Source organism: Halichoeres trimaculatus, unplaced genomic scaffold, assembly GCF_033239565.1.
Source record: "Halichoeres trimaculatus isolate MK-OKI-2021-1 unplaced genomic scaffold, fHalTri1.1 fHalTri1_scaffold_2, whole genome shotgun sequence".
NCBI lineage: Eukaryota > Metazoa > Chordata > Actinopteri > Labriformes > Labridae > Halichoeres > Halichoeres trimaculatus.
In genome coordinates, this window is record NW_027437180.1 from 30,305,321 (window position 1) to 30,320,060 (window position 14,740).

At 38.0% G+C, this 14,740-nt stretch overlaps 1 protein-coding gene across 2 annotated transcripts; it reads right to left on the bottom strand.

Annotated features, from left to right (window-relative positions):
* Positions 1-1,422: 1,422 nt before the first annotated feature.
* LOC141807663 (neuronal vesicle trafficking-associated protein 1-like) lies at positions 1,423-12,426 on the bottom strand. Of its 2 annotated transcripts, none has more exons than XM_074693813.1 (5): positions 12,245-12,426; positions 8,694-8,870; positions 7,005-7,112; positions 5,282-5,389; positions 1,423-3,120 (listed from the first exon to the last, which is right to left on the bottom strand). In XM_074693813.1, exons 2-5 carry the CDS (start codon positions 8,820-8,822, stop codon positions 2,875-2,877), a joined length of 591 nt encoding a protein of 196 aa, XP_074549914.1. In that variant the 5' UTR covers positions 8,823-8,870; positions 12,245-12,426; the 3' UTR covers positions 1,423-2,874. The 2 variants fall into 2 exon arrangements, with proteins under 2 accessions (XP_074549914.1, XP_074549906.1); XM_074693805.1 differs by having other exon boundaries at positions 7,005-7,115; positions 12,245-12,415.
* Between the last annotated feature and the right edge of the window lie 2,314 nt (positions 12,427-14,740).

Sequence of the window (14,740 nt, forward strand, 5' to 3'; positions counted from 1 at the left end):
TTCAATTTCCTTACATTAGCATTATAACTTTAATTGTGTAACATGACTAAAATCTCCTAAAATTACTTCTTTATTCTTGTAATATTAGTTTCACTTAAACCCATGTGACACTATGACTTTATTCTTGTTAAATTAAGTTTTTCTTGTTAAATTAAAAGTTTAATTTCTCGGCATTATTAGATCTCATGAATATTCGACTGTTTTTGTAGCGTGACTCATTTTATCACTCAAATTATGAGTCTGTCTAAGGTCACTTTCTGATTTTATTCTCAAAGTTATTATTTATTTGCTGTAAAATGTCAGTTTTTAATCCAATACAGGAATTATATTATCTTCCAATACTGCCTTGAATGTAACACCAGTTTTTGAGAAAGCACTGATCTGATTTCATCAATAAAACCGCCTCTAAAACCTTCATGTATTCATTAAAGAACTTCAACATAAATCAATAGAGCATGTTGTAAAAGACAGAGTTCAACACCTCGCCTGTTTATTTCTGTTCGTCAGTGACATCATCGTTTAGCGCCCGGCTCCACAGGCTGTGCTGTGATCTCGCTCTGTCCCGATCACATGACGAGTGGTTGTTCCAAAGTGAGAAATCCTCAATTAAACACATTAAAAACACATTAAAAAAAAAAAAAGTAAAGAGACGGTAAAGATCAGAGTGAACACAGACGACGAGGAATCTGTCAGGTCTTCTTTCATTAAAAACAGAAACTTTATAACTCACAGAGTGAGCAGACAAACACAGATACACTTTAACTCTTTGTTAATGAAATAAATAGAAACAGAAGCTTTAAGTCGACCATGATGAGCTCAACCTACACCTACAGCGTGATGAGAGCAGCTCCTTACATTCCCATCAGCAGCATGAGGAGAAAACATGTTTATTTACAGGAGAGTTACAGCAGCTGGATCAGAAATAAACATTCAGTTACAAAACTCATCAAGTCTTTACAGTTAGCTTACAATCAAAGAAAAACATCATTTCTCTGTTTTAATACTTTTAAAGTCTCAAGTTTGTCCGTGATTACACTCGGTCGTCTTCAGGTGAGGGGATCCTTAAAGATGATTTTTGGGATATCTGCTCACGTCCCAAACAGTCTGTTTTAGTCATTAATTCAACACATAATAACGATAGAGAAACCCACATTTACAGAAATCACTTTAATGACAGGACTCTTTTAGAGCTCAGTGTAAAAAAAAAACCCTCAAATCTGGGATCGAAGCAAGAGTTAATGTCTGATTTTTAGTAAAAGTTGTCTGTTATGGTCAAGATGAGCCACATTCACCTAACAGGTCGAGAAAAAAGTTAGATTTCAAAATATCAAAAGACAAAAATGATTTCTGAGTTGCTTGTAAAGAGTAAAATCTAAAAGTTACATTTTTCAAAAAAAACTTCATTCTTGTAAAAAAAAAAAATTTCTTGATACACTGAAACTTTGAACTCATACCATTGTGACTTCACTCTGTAAAATTATATCTATTGTTCTTTTTACATAATGACTGTTATCTTTAACAATCATTAAAATAGTTTTTCTCTTGTAACATTATTACTGTAGTCTCATAAAATTATAAATTCAATCTCATAAATTTAATATAAAGACTTGTATTTTAGTTCAATTGACATATAGCTAAGTTCCGCCCACAAACATGATGAGCCAATCACAGTGCGTATGGCCTTCCCATACACTCAGACATTCTCTGCCATACGGCCATTGACAAACATTGAAGAAAGTTGGTTTTCATTCAGTTTTCCAAGATTTTTCTGAGATTTTAATTTAAAAAATGTTAAAACTGTGTTTATGGGGTGCATGCAACTCCAACACTAAGTTTCCTGAAAGTCTGGGTGACAGGGTTAACTTTTAATCATTTTATAAGCCACATCTGAACAGAGAAAAGTGACTTCTTTGGATAAAGTTGTGCAGTACACTGCAACATCAAAAGTTAGCCTAGCGTCAGCTCTGAGCTAATGTTAGGGTCATCATGTCTCTTTGTTGGTTGGGAGTTCATTGGCCTGTTTTGTTCTAGTTTGTGTTCTTTTGTGATCAGACATCATTGTTAGCTGTTGTCCAAAAGGCTCTAGCTAAGCTAACGTTAGCTTCTGGAGCTTAGCTTCTGGATTAGCTAATCTGTAATAGCTGAGATAACAAAGGTTGTCAAACATTGTAGCTTCAAACAGAGACACACTCTTGGTAAAGATGGTAGGGAGGAGGTTATATTTTTGTCCGCACCGGTGCTAATGCTAACCAGATGCTGTGTGACAGTGTCACCAAAAACGAAGGTTTGATTAAATGATGAAAGTGTTATGAATGAAAGTGCGATTGGTGAAATTAAAGGAAGTTTTCAGTACAATGAAAATTAATCCCTGTTAGGAAAAAAAATTTAAGATAGGATCAAACATGCACCCCACTCTCATCCTCCACTCCTCCACCCTCACTCCCCTCCCTGTGACAGACAAGTTGACATAATTAGCCCTTTGTAGGACTCAAAACTTGAAGGCATAATACATATGAAAGGTACATTTTCTGATTTAAAAAATAGCTTTGCACATCTTTTTTTAGAATTCTTCGTTTGCAGAACTTGAAATTTGAAGTTAAACATATGAAAGGTACTTCCAATGAACCAAAAATAACAAGTTGGCAAAACTTTAATTTAACTTGCTTTTTTGTGTGTGTGCCACTCAAAATTTTAAGTTACGTTACTCATTAATAAGTTATCTCAACAAAAACTCATTTGTTTGTTCAAACTTAATATTTTTAGTTGGACTCAAAACTCAAAAAGTCTGTGGAGACTGTTGCCTTCAAATTTCAAGTTGACCCAACTTTTTTATTTTTACAGTGCACATGCACCCCATCCTCCACTCCTCCACCTTCAATCCCCTTCCTGCAGCACCCTCTCCACCACCTCGCCGTCCTGTTTTTCCACCTCCATCTCCCTCAGGGCGCTGATGACGGGCAGCGATGGCGGCGGCAGCTCTGGCCCCGCCCTTTTCATCTGCCTGAGGTGGCAGAGGGCGGCGTACAGCCCGGTGTTGGGGCCGCCATGGACGCCCAGCTCCTGCTGCTGTTCCTGCTGCTGCGCGGTGTAGTATGTCTCCAGAGGGGTGCAGTGCTTCTGCTGTTTACGACACAGAGAGGAAAATATCAGTCTGCTGCTGTTTAACAGCCAAACTGCTCCAACCAGAAACTACATCAAAGGTTATCAACAGACTTTTCTGTAAAACTGTCGTTCTAAAAATCAGATACGGCACCGGCAAGTTTGACTTTGACGTGTTTCACTTCATTACATCCCTAGAGAAAATGGGTAAAATCATCATTTAGTTGGAAGGTTGAGGGTTTGCCTCCTGCTGCTCATATCACCACGCATCATTGGGGGAGATGTTACGATGCTGGATGTTCAAACTGAGCATGTGCAGACTTTCAAACCTCTACAATTTCATATGTTGTAGAAATCTCTGAATCTGTCTGTCAACTGATCAAAATACTCTGTTTGAAAAAAAAGCACCAGATCTTCACAAGACCTGCTAAAATGATGAGTGGGCATCAAACACCAAGGTTTGCCTCTACCCGAGGGTCTTCAATCTGCTGCTCTGCAGTGGCTCCTTGTTGCTTTAAAAAATATTGTTGTTACAATATAGTAAAAACCTTTGCAAATCTTTTAATCTTGAAAATGTTTTTGAAATATTTGCAAAATGTTAATTTTTTTAAGGATTTCTGCAAATTTATGAAATTACAAAAGTAACTTTTTTGAACATTTTTGAAATTTCCTTTTTAAGAAAAAATATTTTTTGCAAATTTTTGAAATTTCAAAATTTCCTGAATTCTTTGAAATTTTGATTTTTGGGGGGAAATTGCACAATTTCATATACATACATGTATATCTATATATCTTTATCTATATCTATATCTATATCTGTTTTATTTATATATATATATATATATATATATATATATATATATATATATATATATATATATATATATATATATATATATATATATATATATATATATATATATATATATATATATAAAATTACTGTTGAGGGAAGCGGTCGCAGCGATTGTATGTCATTGATCATATGGAGTGTCTGCGTTTGTGAGCGTGTATGAAGTGTTCTGCGCTGAAGCCCACCTCTCCCAAGGTGCCAAAGAGAAGTGAGTAGTGTGGTAACACTGGTCAAACAAAATGGACTTTGAAGAGTGCATATAAACAGTTCAGATAGCCAGTGTGACCACGATGAGAGACAGCTGCGAGCGAGACGTCCGTCTGTGATGTGTGAGTGATTTTGGGTAGGGGAGGGGCTCAGCAAGTGCGGCTCGTTGACAAGCAGCTGATGCAGATCAATAAATGCTTTCATATCAGTCTCCAAACTCCAGAAAAGAAGCTAGATTTGTTGTCAGTGGCTATTTGGAAAAAGAGGTCGCTTGAGGGCTATGAAAACTCTCTAAAGATAGCGTCAGCTCTATTCGAAGTACCACTCTTTGATCTTTTTAAAAAATTTAACGATTCTTCTAGGCGGAGAAAATCCCTCGACTATTTTTTGTAATCGAGTACCTCGAATTGTTTCAGCTCTAGTGACAAGCAAAAGCAGACATGTGTTAGGTGGATGCAGAGATTATAAAAACACTTTCACTTATGTAAAGCTTCCAAAACAGGAATGATAAATCGTATCAGAAAAGTCTTAAGAAGTGGATCAGGGGAGTCAAAGTTTACAGTCAGGATGATTTGTTTTTAATGACAGAGAAGAAGAAATATCCTAATCAGAGGATCCTCTACCTGACTGTCCCTCACAGCAGGGGTCAAACCTCTGAAAGCTCAGCAGAGCAACACGGTGTGAGCAGGAAATTGACTGTAACCAGCGAAAACTTCAAAAGCTTAGCCGGAAGGTTCCCCCAGCTCCCCCTCCTCTCTGTTAAGCCCTTAATCACAGTTTAGTCACGATCAGCCCTAATTAAAGACCCCTCCGATTCACAGGCGGGCGGCCCAGTCCCTGCCTGAGCAGAAAGTGGGCTCCGTGGCTCCCCCTCTCCCGCCCTCTCTGTTCCCTCTTTAACTAACATGCGTGGCGGTGCCTCTGAGGAGATAATGAGTTTGTGCTCCAGTTTTCAGGAATCCCTCTGAAAGGATGGGAGTTAAGGTGTGTCGAGAGCTAACACAGCGAGTGGCCTTCAAGAGGACGACACACGTACCACTCTGAGACTAGGATGTGATACTTAAAGTTTGTCTTTCTCCACATAAACAAATAAATGACAAATACAAAGATAACACTGCCTACCTTCAGAATGAAACCCTTTGGACAGGTGAGCTGGTCATACCACATGGTTTTGAACATGTGGAGGAGGATGATCAGGAAGACCAGAGTGATGAGGATGTGACCGGTGGTCTGAGCAACAACAAACACAGACAAAGAAAGGTCGATGAGGTCAGGTATCCTTTTAACTTTACTGATTTTTATCAAACTTTTAGTTCCTGGAACTTAATGGTTCCTGTGGTTAAGGATGGGAACCTTTCACACTTCAAATGATACGGTACAGGTGCTCGGTACCTTGCAATCTGCAGTGATACTCAAAGGTGCCAATTTTCAGCACTTTTGTCCATATTTATGTGATAATAGATATTAAATTGTCTAACAATGAAATCTCAAATTTTCGTATTTAACATATTTTTCACTGTTATATAAACTTTCAATGCTGTGTTCATGTCCAGTAGGAAAATCGCCTATTCTTCCACTCCCTTACTGTCACAGGGGCGCATTTAGGTACCAAAACATGGTGGCTGCCTGTTGCAGCTCTCTCTTCTTTGTCCGCTTCTTGTAATTTCTTTGTCTCTTTTTGTCATCTCTACATTTGGAGTTGATCATTACTTTGTATGACTCATTTGTTGGTCGTGGACACCAAACTGTTTTTTGTCTTTAGTGAGATTTTTACTATTTTTGCTCCAGTGTTTGTCTGGAGATCCTACATGTAACCATGGCTAGGGATGGGTACCTTTCACATTTGAAACGATACGGTACCGATTCCCGGTACCTGGCAATCGGTAACAAACAGTACCAATTTTCAGTACTTTTGTGTGTTGATGTGGTAAAAAATATCAGTGTGTTTAATAATTAAATGTAAATTATTTTCCATTTAACATATTTATTCTTCAATATATAACCTTTTATTGTTGTGTTCATGTCCAGCACAGAAAATCACCTACCCTTCCACTGCCCCACAGTCACAAGGATGCATTAGGTACCTAAACATGGTACCTTTTGATTTTACGTGAATCGGTACCGGGTACTTTTGACAGAATTTGGTCGGTACCAATAAAAGTACCTAATTCGGTTCCCATCCCTAACCATGGCTGCATTGTTTACATGTGAAATCAGCTGTTAGCAGCCTATAGCATGTCAAAGCTAACTGGTGCTAGGCCTGATGTTTCCCACAAGGTGAGGAGAAGGAGGTGAGGACAACGCGCTGGTTCTCAGGTGTGAGCTAAGAAGTGACAACATGGACCTGTCCTTCCATCCATTGTTATTGGGAACGTAAGATCTATCTCCAATAAGATGGACGAGCTAGCCGTGCTAACCCAGCAACAGAGGGAATACCAGAGGGCGGATAGCATCATGCTATTCACAGACCTAGCTAACAGAGCTAACACCAGACAACAACGCCACATTGGAAGAACTTCACCTGCTGTGAGCAGACAGGATCAAGGAGACAGAGACTGAACAGACTGCTGAAGATTTTCTATTTATTCTATACTATTCTATTCTAGCCCATCCCTAGCTGTGGCCTATTGTTTTACTGAGTTTCCCCTGAGGCATGAAGTCCCACAAGGATTGCACAAATCAGGGTAGTGATGTATGGAGAAAAAAATAAAAGTAGTTGCACTAAACCACTAGACCAGTAGTGGGCAGTAAGATAACTATGAATGTCATTCAGTAAAGATGACACCATAGAAGAAGAAGACAGGGCGGCATTGCATTGTGCTGTAGACTGAGCTCGTTGTCGTACCTTGGCTTTGTGTGAAATGCAGAAGTTGAAAGTCAGCTTCTTGATGTTGGACATTGGCTCGTTCTTCTTCTTCTTCTGCTGCTGATACTGCGCCGTCTTCACGATGACCTGCTGCAACAGCAAAGTACAATAAGACCAGAAAAACTCCGAATGCCAAACTTAGTGTAATTCCTTTGAGCTGTGTTTGCTCTCAGTGATTCTGCACCAGTCTAAAAATATACAAACATCGTTTGCAGCTGTTTTAATTATTGACTGGTTTCATTTGAGCTTCATACCTGCTGCTGCTGAGTGAATCGTCTCACTAAACATGACTGTGTGGACTCTTTCTGATTTATGCATTAACAGAGGTGTTAGCATTGTGTGGGCTAATGCTAAGGTTTTAACCTTAGGTTCTGTTGTGCAACTTAGAAAGAGTATTTTTAACAGCTGATGTCTCATTTTGGTAAAACAAAACAAAACAAAGTCTCATTAGACTTCATATGAGCCACATCCAGCTGACAACTATTTCACGGCATTAAGAAGCAAAGATGGCGCCTGAGTTGCTTGAAAAGGTTAAAAAAAATCTGCTAGTGGGGTAAGAAAAATGTACTTGTTTTAATTAATTCTAGTTTTTTCACAAGCACAATTTTTCTGACCCTAATGGAACAATTTTTCTCTTTATAAGCATTTTTCTGGTCTTTTAAGACTTTTTTTCAAAACATAAATTAACATTACTTCACATTTGTCTTATTTTGTCCTTCTTAACGATGAAAAACAGATCTCACATAGCAAAAACTCATCTCCAAGCAACTGTTTGTTTTATTTTCAGTAAAAAGAAAATGTGTATGCAACTCGTAGCATGTCGATGCTAACCTGTGCTAGGCCGGATGTTTCCCGCAAGCTGAGGAGAAACAGGTGAGGATGATCAACCTGCCATTCCATCTAAGGTTGTGAGGAATGTAAGATCTATCTCCAATAAGAGGGATGAGCTAGCCGTGCTAACCCAGGGAATACCAGAGGGTAGGGTAGCATCATGCCAGTCACAGAGACATAGCTAATACAGCTAACAATGGACACTAACACCACATAGGAGGGATTTCACCTGGTGTTTTTCTAGTAAGCTCTATTATTTTATTTTATATATTCTTTTTGTAATGTTTTTTGTATTTACCACTGTAACTGTGAATTTTCCCAGTTGTAGGAAGAATAGATGAGTATCTCATCTTATCTTATCCAGCTGACAAGTCCAGAAAAATGTTTTATTTCAAGTTATTAAAAGACAGAAATGATGCCTGGATTGTTTTCGAAGTGTAGAAAAATATCCTTGTAAAGGTTTTTTTGTTGAAACTTGACAGGAACATTCCTTCACCCCATTAGCAGGTGCTTTTTTTAAACTTTTTTTTTTTTGAAGCAATGAGGCATCATTATCGTCTTTTAATATCTTGAAAAATACACTTTTCTGGGCTGAAACATGGTTCATATTAATCCTAATACGACATTTCCTATTACAGATAACCGAAACACTGGCTTAGTTTTCAGTTTTGAACAAACACTTATCAGTCACAGGGGTTGAATATCAACATTTGGATTACACAGTAGCTTAAGTTGCCTTTTGATTTCCTGTTTCACTACTCAGTGACTCCTTGAGATGGTGCCCCCTGAACAAATGGTCAGAGGCAGCTCTACAGCCGCTCCACAGGCTGGTCTTACCTTGTCTGCAAAGGATTTTTGGAGCTGGTTGACCTCCAGCGGTGTAATGAGAGGGATGTTATCGAAGCCGTCATCAGCAGACGGCTGCTTCTCCAGCTTATCAGACAGATTAGTGCCCAGCTTTACCATGACTGCTCTGCTGCTGCTCTGCTGCTGCCTCAAAGTGGCTGAACTGATCTGGAGGGCAGGAACAAACAGCTCAGGTCAGACTGACTCACAATCTGTGGAGCCAAATGTGACAGATGCACTTTTATTGCTCAAATCTGAGGATTCTGACGGAAAGCGGAAGAAGAAGAGGCATGAAATGAACAGTGACTAAATAACATTCAATGATACTGCAAACTGTTTCTGTCACAGCAAGTGGGACAGAGAAGGCTTCATATCTTTTGCTGAAAAATCAACTCAAAGAATTGTCAAGAAGTCTGGTATATGGGTTACTGTCCCTTAAACCCGGGGTCTGCAACCTTTACCTTTAAAAGAGCCATTTTTCTTCGGCTCACCTGGATTAAAGTCATTCAGGAATCATAAAATCTACTTAATCTTCACAATAAAGACAAAAAAAACTTGGAATCTACTGAATAATTATCTAAACAAGAAGTTTTTCGTGTTTATAAAATTGTACATGTGATTTATCAGTTTATTTATTTAAAAGACATTTGCATTCTATTTTGAAAAAAAGAGAAATTTGTAATGTCATACATTTTATAAATTTGCAAAATTTATGAATTTACAATAATTTGGAACTTAAAAAAAAATTCAAAAATATTCAAAATTGAAAACAATGAAATTAAAAAATGCGCAAAGTTTTGCTATTTCCCCCAAAATTTGCTGAAATGTCATAAATTTGCAAAAATAAATTAATTAATTAATTAATTAATTAATAAATAAATGCAATTTCTAAATTTTGCTTAATTTCCAAAAAAAATGTAATTAAAAAAAACAAAGAAAGGCAGAAAAAAGGAATTTAAACCAAAAAAAATCATAAAATTTGCTAAATCTTAAAAAATTTAAATTATTTTTCTTAATTTGTATTAATGTCAAAAATTGAAATAAAAAATCTAAAAATCTAAAAAAAAATGCAAAAATCACAAAAAAAATCATAAGCTTTATTGCAAGAGGTGATGCACTTTTAGTACAAAATGTTAAATTACGATTCCCTCATTGTCTTTGTTGTTTTGTAAGACAAATTTAAAAAATGTTTATTTTAATAATATTTTTTTAAAGCTATAAGGAGCCACTGCTAAGAAGTGAAAGAGCCACAGGCTCCAGAGCCGCAGGTTGAAGACCCCTGCCTTGAACCATTATGATCTTTAAATATCAAAATGGTGTTGCTATTTCAGCAAGTTCATTTTAGTACACAAGTCTAACAGCTGCTGAACAAGCCCCAAGTTGCTATAAAAAAAGGACAACACGAAAAAAATAAAAAAATTAAAGAGGGGGTATTCTGCTTTAAAGAGGGGTATGGTGGTTTCGAACCATATTTCACACATACATATTATGTACATGTATGTATATAACAATATTGGATGCTCAGACTAAACATGTCCAGGTTTTTGAAACTTCTACAAATTCACATTGTAGAAATCCCTGAATCTGTCTGTAAACTGTAAACTAGAGGCTCTCCTAACTGGCTCATGGTACATTGGAGGAGTGGGCCTTGAACACCATGTCTGCCACTGAAAGGCCTCCAGAAGAACGTTTTGCCTCTTTTGGTGTCAACGGAGTTACAAATACATTTCTCCTTTAAGGAAACATTTGAATTTTCCCACGAGTCCAGATAGTCCAGGACTTACGGTAATTTAAAGAACACAAGTAAAATGGGAGCAGGAAACACTAAACCAACCTCCTGGTGTCTGCAAAGCTCATTCAGTGTTTTTAAAAACACCTCTGCCAACCCAACGCCCTCTGGAGGCAGACCTTGGTGATTGAGGCCCGCACCGTCAACATGAAATAAAATACTTTGGAGATGCTTATGTGATGACATTATTATTTCAGCATTAAGTCAAGAAGAAGAAGATGTCGTGAAGCTAACCCATTTTAATCTAAAGGTTTCACAATCAAATAATTTGTAAATTTCACGGCCAGGTAAATTTCATTTCTGTGTCTTCTGCTGTTAAAGCCTTTGTCTACAATCCACGCTGGCAGTCTGCAGTAAACAAGTTTCATAACTTGAATGATTCATTTTTTTCTTTCCCAGCTAGGCCTCTTCCTGTTTCACGCCTATCACCAAAGTGTGAATGTAACACAGCGCTAACACGGCGCCGCTCTGGTTTGATGATTCTATTTTCTGGCTTCGATCAAATGATCACACAGGAAAGAAGCGAGGATCCACTCATCTCATTCACAGAGCACAACACAACACCTTCACTCAACCCAGGGACCCCACAGGCCCCACTGACGCCACTGACTCACAATGATACACGCCGAGGCCGAGGCTGCGGCCTGTAATCCCTGATGTACAGGAGATGTGTCTGAGAAAGAGATATAGGAGCATTAACTGAGGACGTTAGCTCCGTCCACTGAGGGGACAAAGTTTGAGTCCTTCCTGTTCAGAAATTTTGGAGCTAAACTCAGATCCTTCTCTGTGGTGAGTGGGAGCTCCTCCATTCTTCCTCCCCACAGCGTGAGTGAAGTGTGGGTACCATGAATCATCCTGAATCTATGATTAACAAATGAACCGGTTGTTGCTGTCACACACTCTGAGAATCAGAGCTGCAAATGGATAACATCTACTTTAACACATATGGATCTGTGTGTCCTCCCTGACAGGACTGGGGGTGGGGGTGGGGTGGGGGGGGGGGGGGGGGGGGGATGCTGAATGAGAGTGAGGCTCCCATACCCAAGTTCTTCAGGCTTCACTGATCATGCATATCTGGACTTGGTGCATTGAAGATGACTGCGACAATTTCCACAGGCTGCACTCTGCACAGTTAAACACTAAAAACGACACTTTCTGTCAGTTTCTGTTTCATCCCGTCCTGTTGTCCTCAAAAATCAACTACAGGATGTACGATTAAAGCACAAACTTGCTTACTTGTTTATTGTCAACTGACGATCATAACTGTCACATAGAAACTTCACAGATTAGCTGTAACCGGTGAGACTGTAACCTGGCAACAATCTGTTTACACCGTTGCCTGGGACGGCGCTACTTATAACAATCTTATTGTAACAGTTTCAGACCATAAATATTCCGGATATGAACTCCATTGTCCTCTGAGAAGGTTTTATTCACGATATATATCGTTAAATAACAAGATTTCTCCTTTAAACGTCAGATATTAAATTCACAATGTGCAAATATTCACCTCAAATGCGAATCTAGGCGAAATTGAACCTTTAATGTGATGTAGAGCTGAAGTATCAACACATTTCAGCCTGCCACCGCGACTAAGTCTGATATAAATCACCGAAGAGCTTCGTTCGTTACGTACAGCGCATTAATGAATCACCTGAACGCATCACGGAACGTAAATCTCACGCACATCAAACGCATTTCTTTGTTCTCAGTTGGTTTTACCGCGAATGTAAAGGAGATGTGTCAAACTCACCGTGTTTAGGTGTCGTGTTCCCGTCCTCCTCTGCTAGATACCGGACCTCACTGACGCTGCCGCGAGCCGTTGAGATGAGTACGCCGGTTGCCGTGGAGATGTGTGATTCACGGCAGGACTGCGCATGAGATTCAGGGCTCCGGAAGAAGCTGGCTATGGAACCCCAAAAGATTCATACGGTAACAAAATAAATAAAAACAACATTTTGAAATAAATAACATTTCGATAAATAACAGACAAATACATAATATGGCCATTTAATTGTGAAATAAGGCAACGTTATTATGAAATATGTTTTATTATTCTTCAATATCGAATTATTATGATAAAGTATTTCATAATGGTTATTTAAACAATTTCATACTTTTTTAAATAATTACTTTTTATCATTTTCCAAGCTTTTATTAAAAAAAAATACGTTTTTAAGAAAGTCCATTTTCATTTCATAATGTCCTTTTCCACAATGGCCTTTTTTTATTTCATAATTTCCTTTTTAATCAGAATGACTTGGTCTGGTTCAAGAATAAAAATAGAAAAAAATAATGAAAAGAAAAATCTTTAAAATTTGCTTAAGAGTGATTTTATAATTAGGGGAACATTTCAGGTATACAAAAATTAATTAATTAATTAATTAAAAATATTTTTTTGTTTAAATCAGTTGGCAAGCTGAAGCTCTAATGAGTTCCTAAATATCTAGGTATTAAAGTAGTTGGAGCAATATTTTGTCAGCTGTGTTATGGACAAAAGTTTCTCTGTCATATTACGCTCCCTAGAAATGTCCCTCATCGTTTATACCATAGTTTAGACCAGTGTTTGTCAATTTTTTTCAGACCACGGACCATTTATCCCCCTAGGAAAATCCTGCGGACCACCAAGAGCTAAATAACCCAAGAACAACACCCCAGAGATCGAACTGATGTACTATAATCAGATCATACATGTTAAAACTTGCTAGGGCTGCAACTAACAATTATTTTTAGAATGGAGTAATGGGCCAATTATTTTTATGATTAAAAACATACTTTCTATTTCTTCAATTCCATTTGTTCAAAACAAGTAATTTTTCCATGCTTACAGTGACGAGTAAAAAAAAGTGCACTTAGTCTCTCAAGTTTTTTTTTTTTTCTTTTAGAATGAGGGAGGAAATCGACCTGAAAATCTGAGTATAACTACATTACTGATATATTATTCCAAAATACTTAAAATTTCCAGTATTAAAGCGGACTTTATTTTTTTTCGTTTGGTGTGGTTTGTATTCAGATTGTACTTTTGCAAGTGGACTATATTCTGTAAACATATCCCCGTGTGTGACGATCGGTGCTCTCATTGGACAGCACTGACAAAGGGCGGCACACAAAATACAGACCCGGAAATGGAGGTAAATACGTGTGTTTGTGCTCTTATTAGAGCTGCAAAATCATTTTCAGTTTCACGAGCAGGTATTCAAAATAGAGTCTGCAGGATTTTCCTGAAAAAAATAAAATGTCACCTCTGACAGGAATAGTCCTGCTCAGTGTGTTTCAGTGTCTATGTTTGCTTCAAATAAGCCTGTATGATGATGTTTTGTTTGAATCGGGACGTTTCTGGGCGGAGAGTTGACGTAGTTATATCAGCCAATCACAGCGCGTCCAGTACGCAAGTGACTTTGCGAGTTGATTAGCGAGTGGAAGAAGCTTTCCCAAACAGCTACGTAGCACGAAGCGAAAAAAAACACAATGAAACGCCAAACAGATCAAGCTTTTCACTAAACGAGGGTGAAGCTTGGCCTGACTTTTACTCACTTCCGGGCACTTGAAGAGCAGCTATGGACAAAGGGTGACACAAGTTGGCTTTTTGCTAACCAGGTATGTGTCAAATACACGAGTAGCTTGTGCTAACATGCCAAGTCGGGTGCTACAGGTGGTTGCGAGGGTAATTAACGTTTTCACATAGTTATGGCGGAGGCTGTGGGTGTGCGCTGCATTAAGGCATTAAGTAGGGTGGCTGGTGGGTGTTAGACGGTTTGCATCAACTGACACCTATCAGCCACTAACTAAGCCTACGAGGAGTTTAATTTGAATTTGTGTTTAATAACAATTAGCAAAAATTCCTGCAGATCCTACCTCTAAAGCTTGCCATTAGAAAAGATACAAAGTAGTTGTACAACCAATATGTACATGGAGGGATTTTACATATCCAGCACAAAGCTGCTGGCATTTGCTTTTGCAGTTGTTAAACTAGTAGACAAAAAGGAGCCGCTTACAAAAACAAAATATTTTATTCAATTTGTCCATTAAGATTATCATACATTTTTTTCATGAAACAAGCTTCATTTTGGTATAGTGAGTCGTGTGTGTCCATTTTGACGAGGATCTTGGTTGAATACGTTGAATGCTTCCATACTCAAAGAGAAACTTGTTTACTGTAAGACGTGTACATCTGCCTGGAGAAAACTTGATGACAGTAGAGCAAAGGTTGCATTTTATTTAAAAAAAGAATGGAAGACAGCTTTAAAAA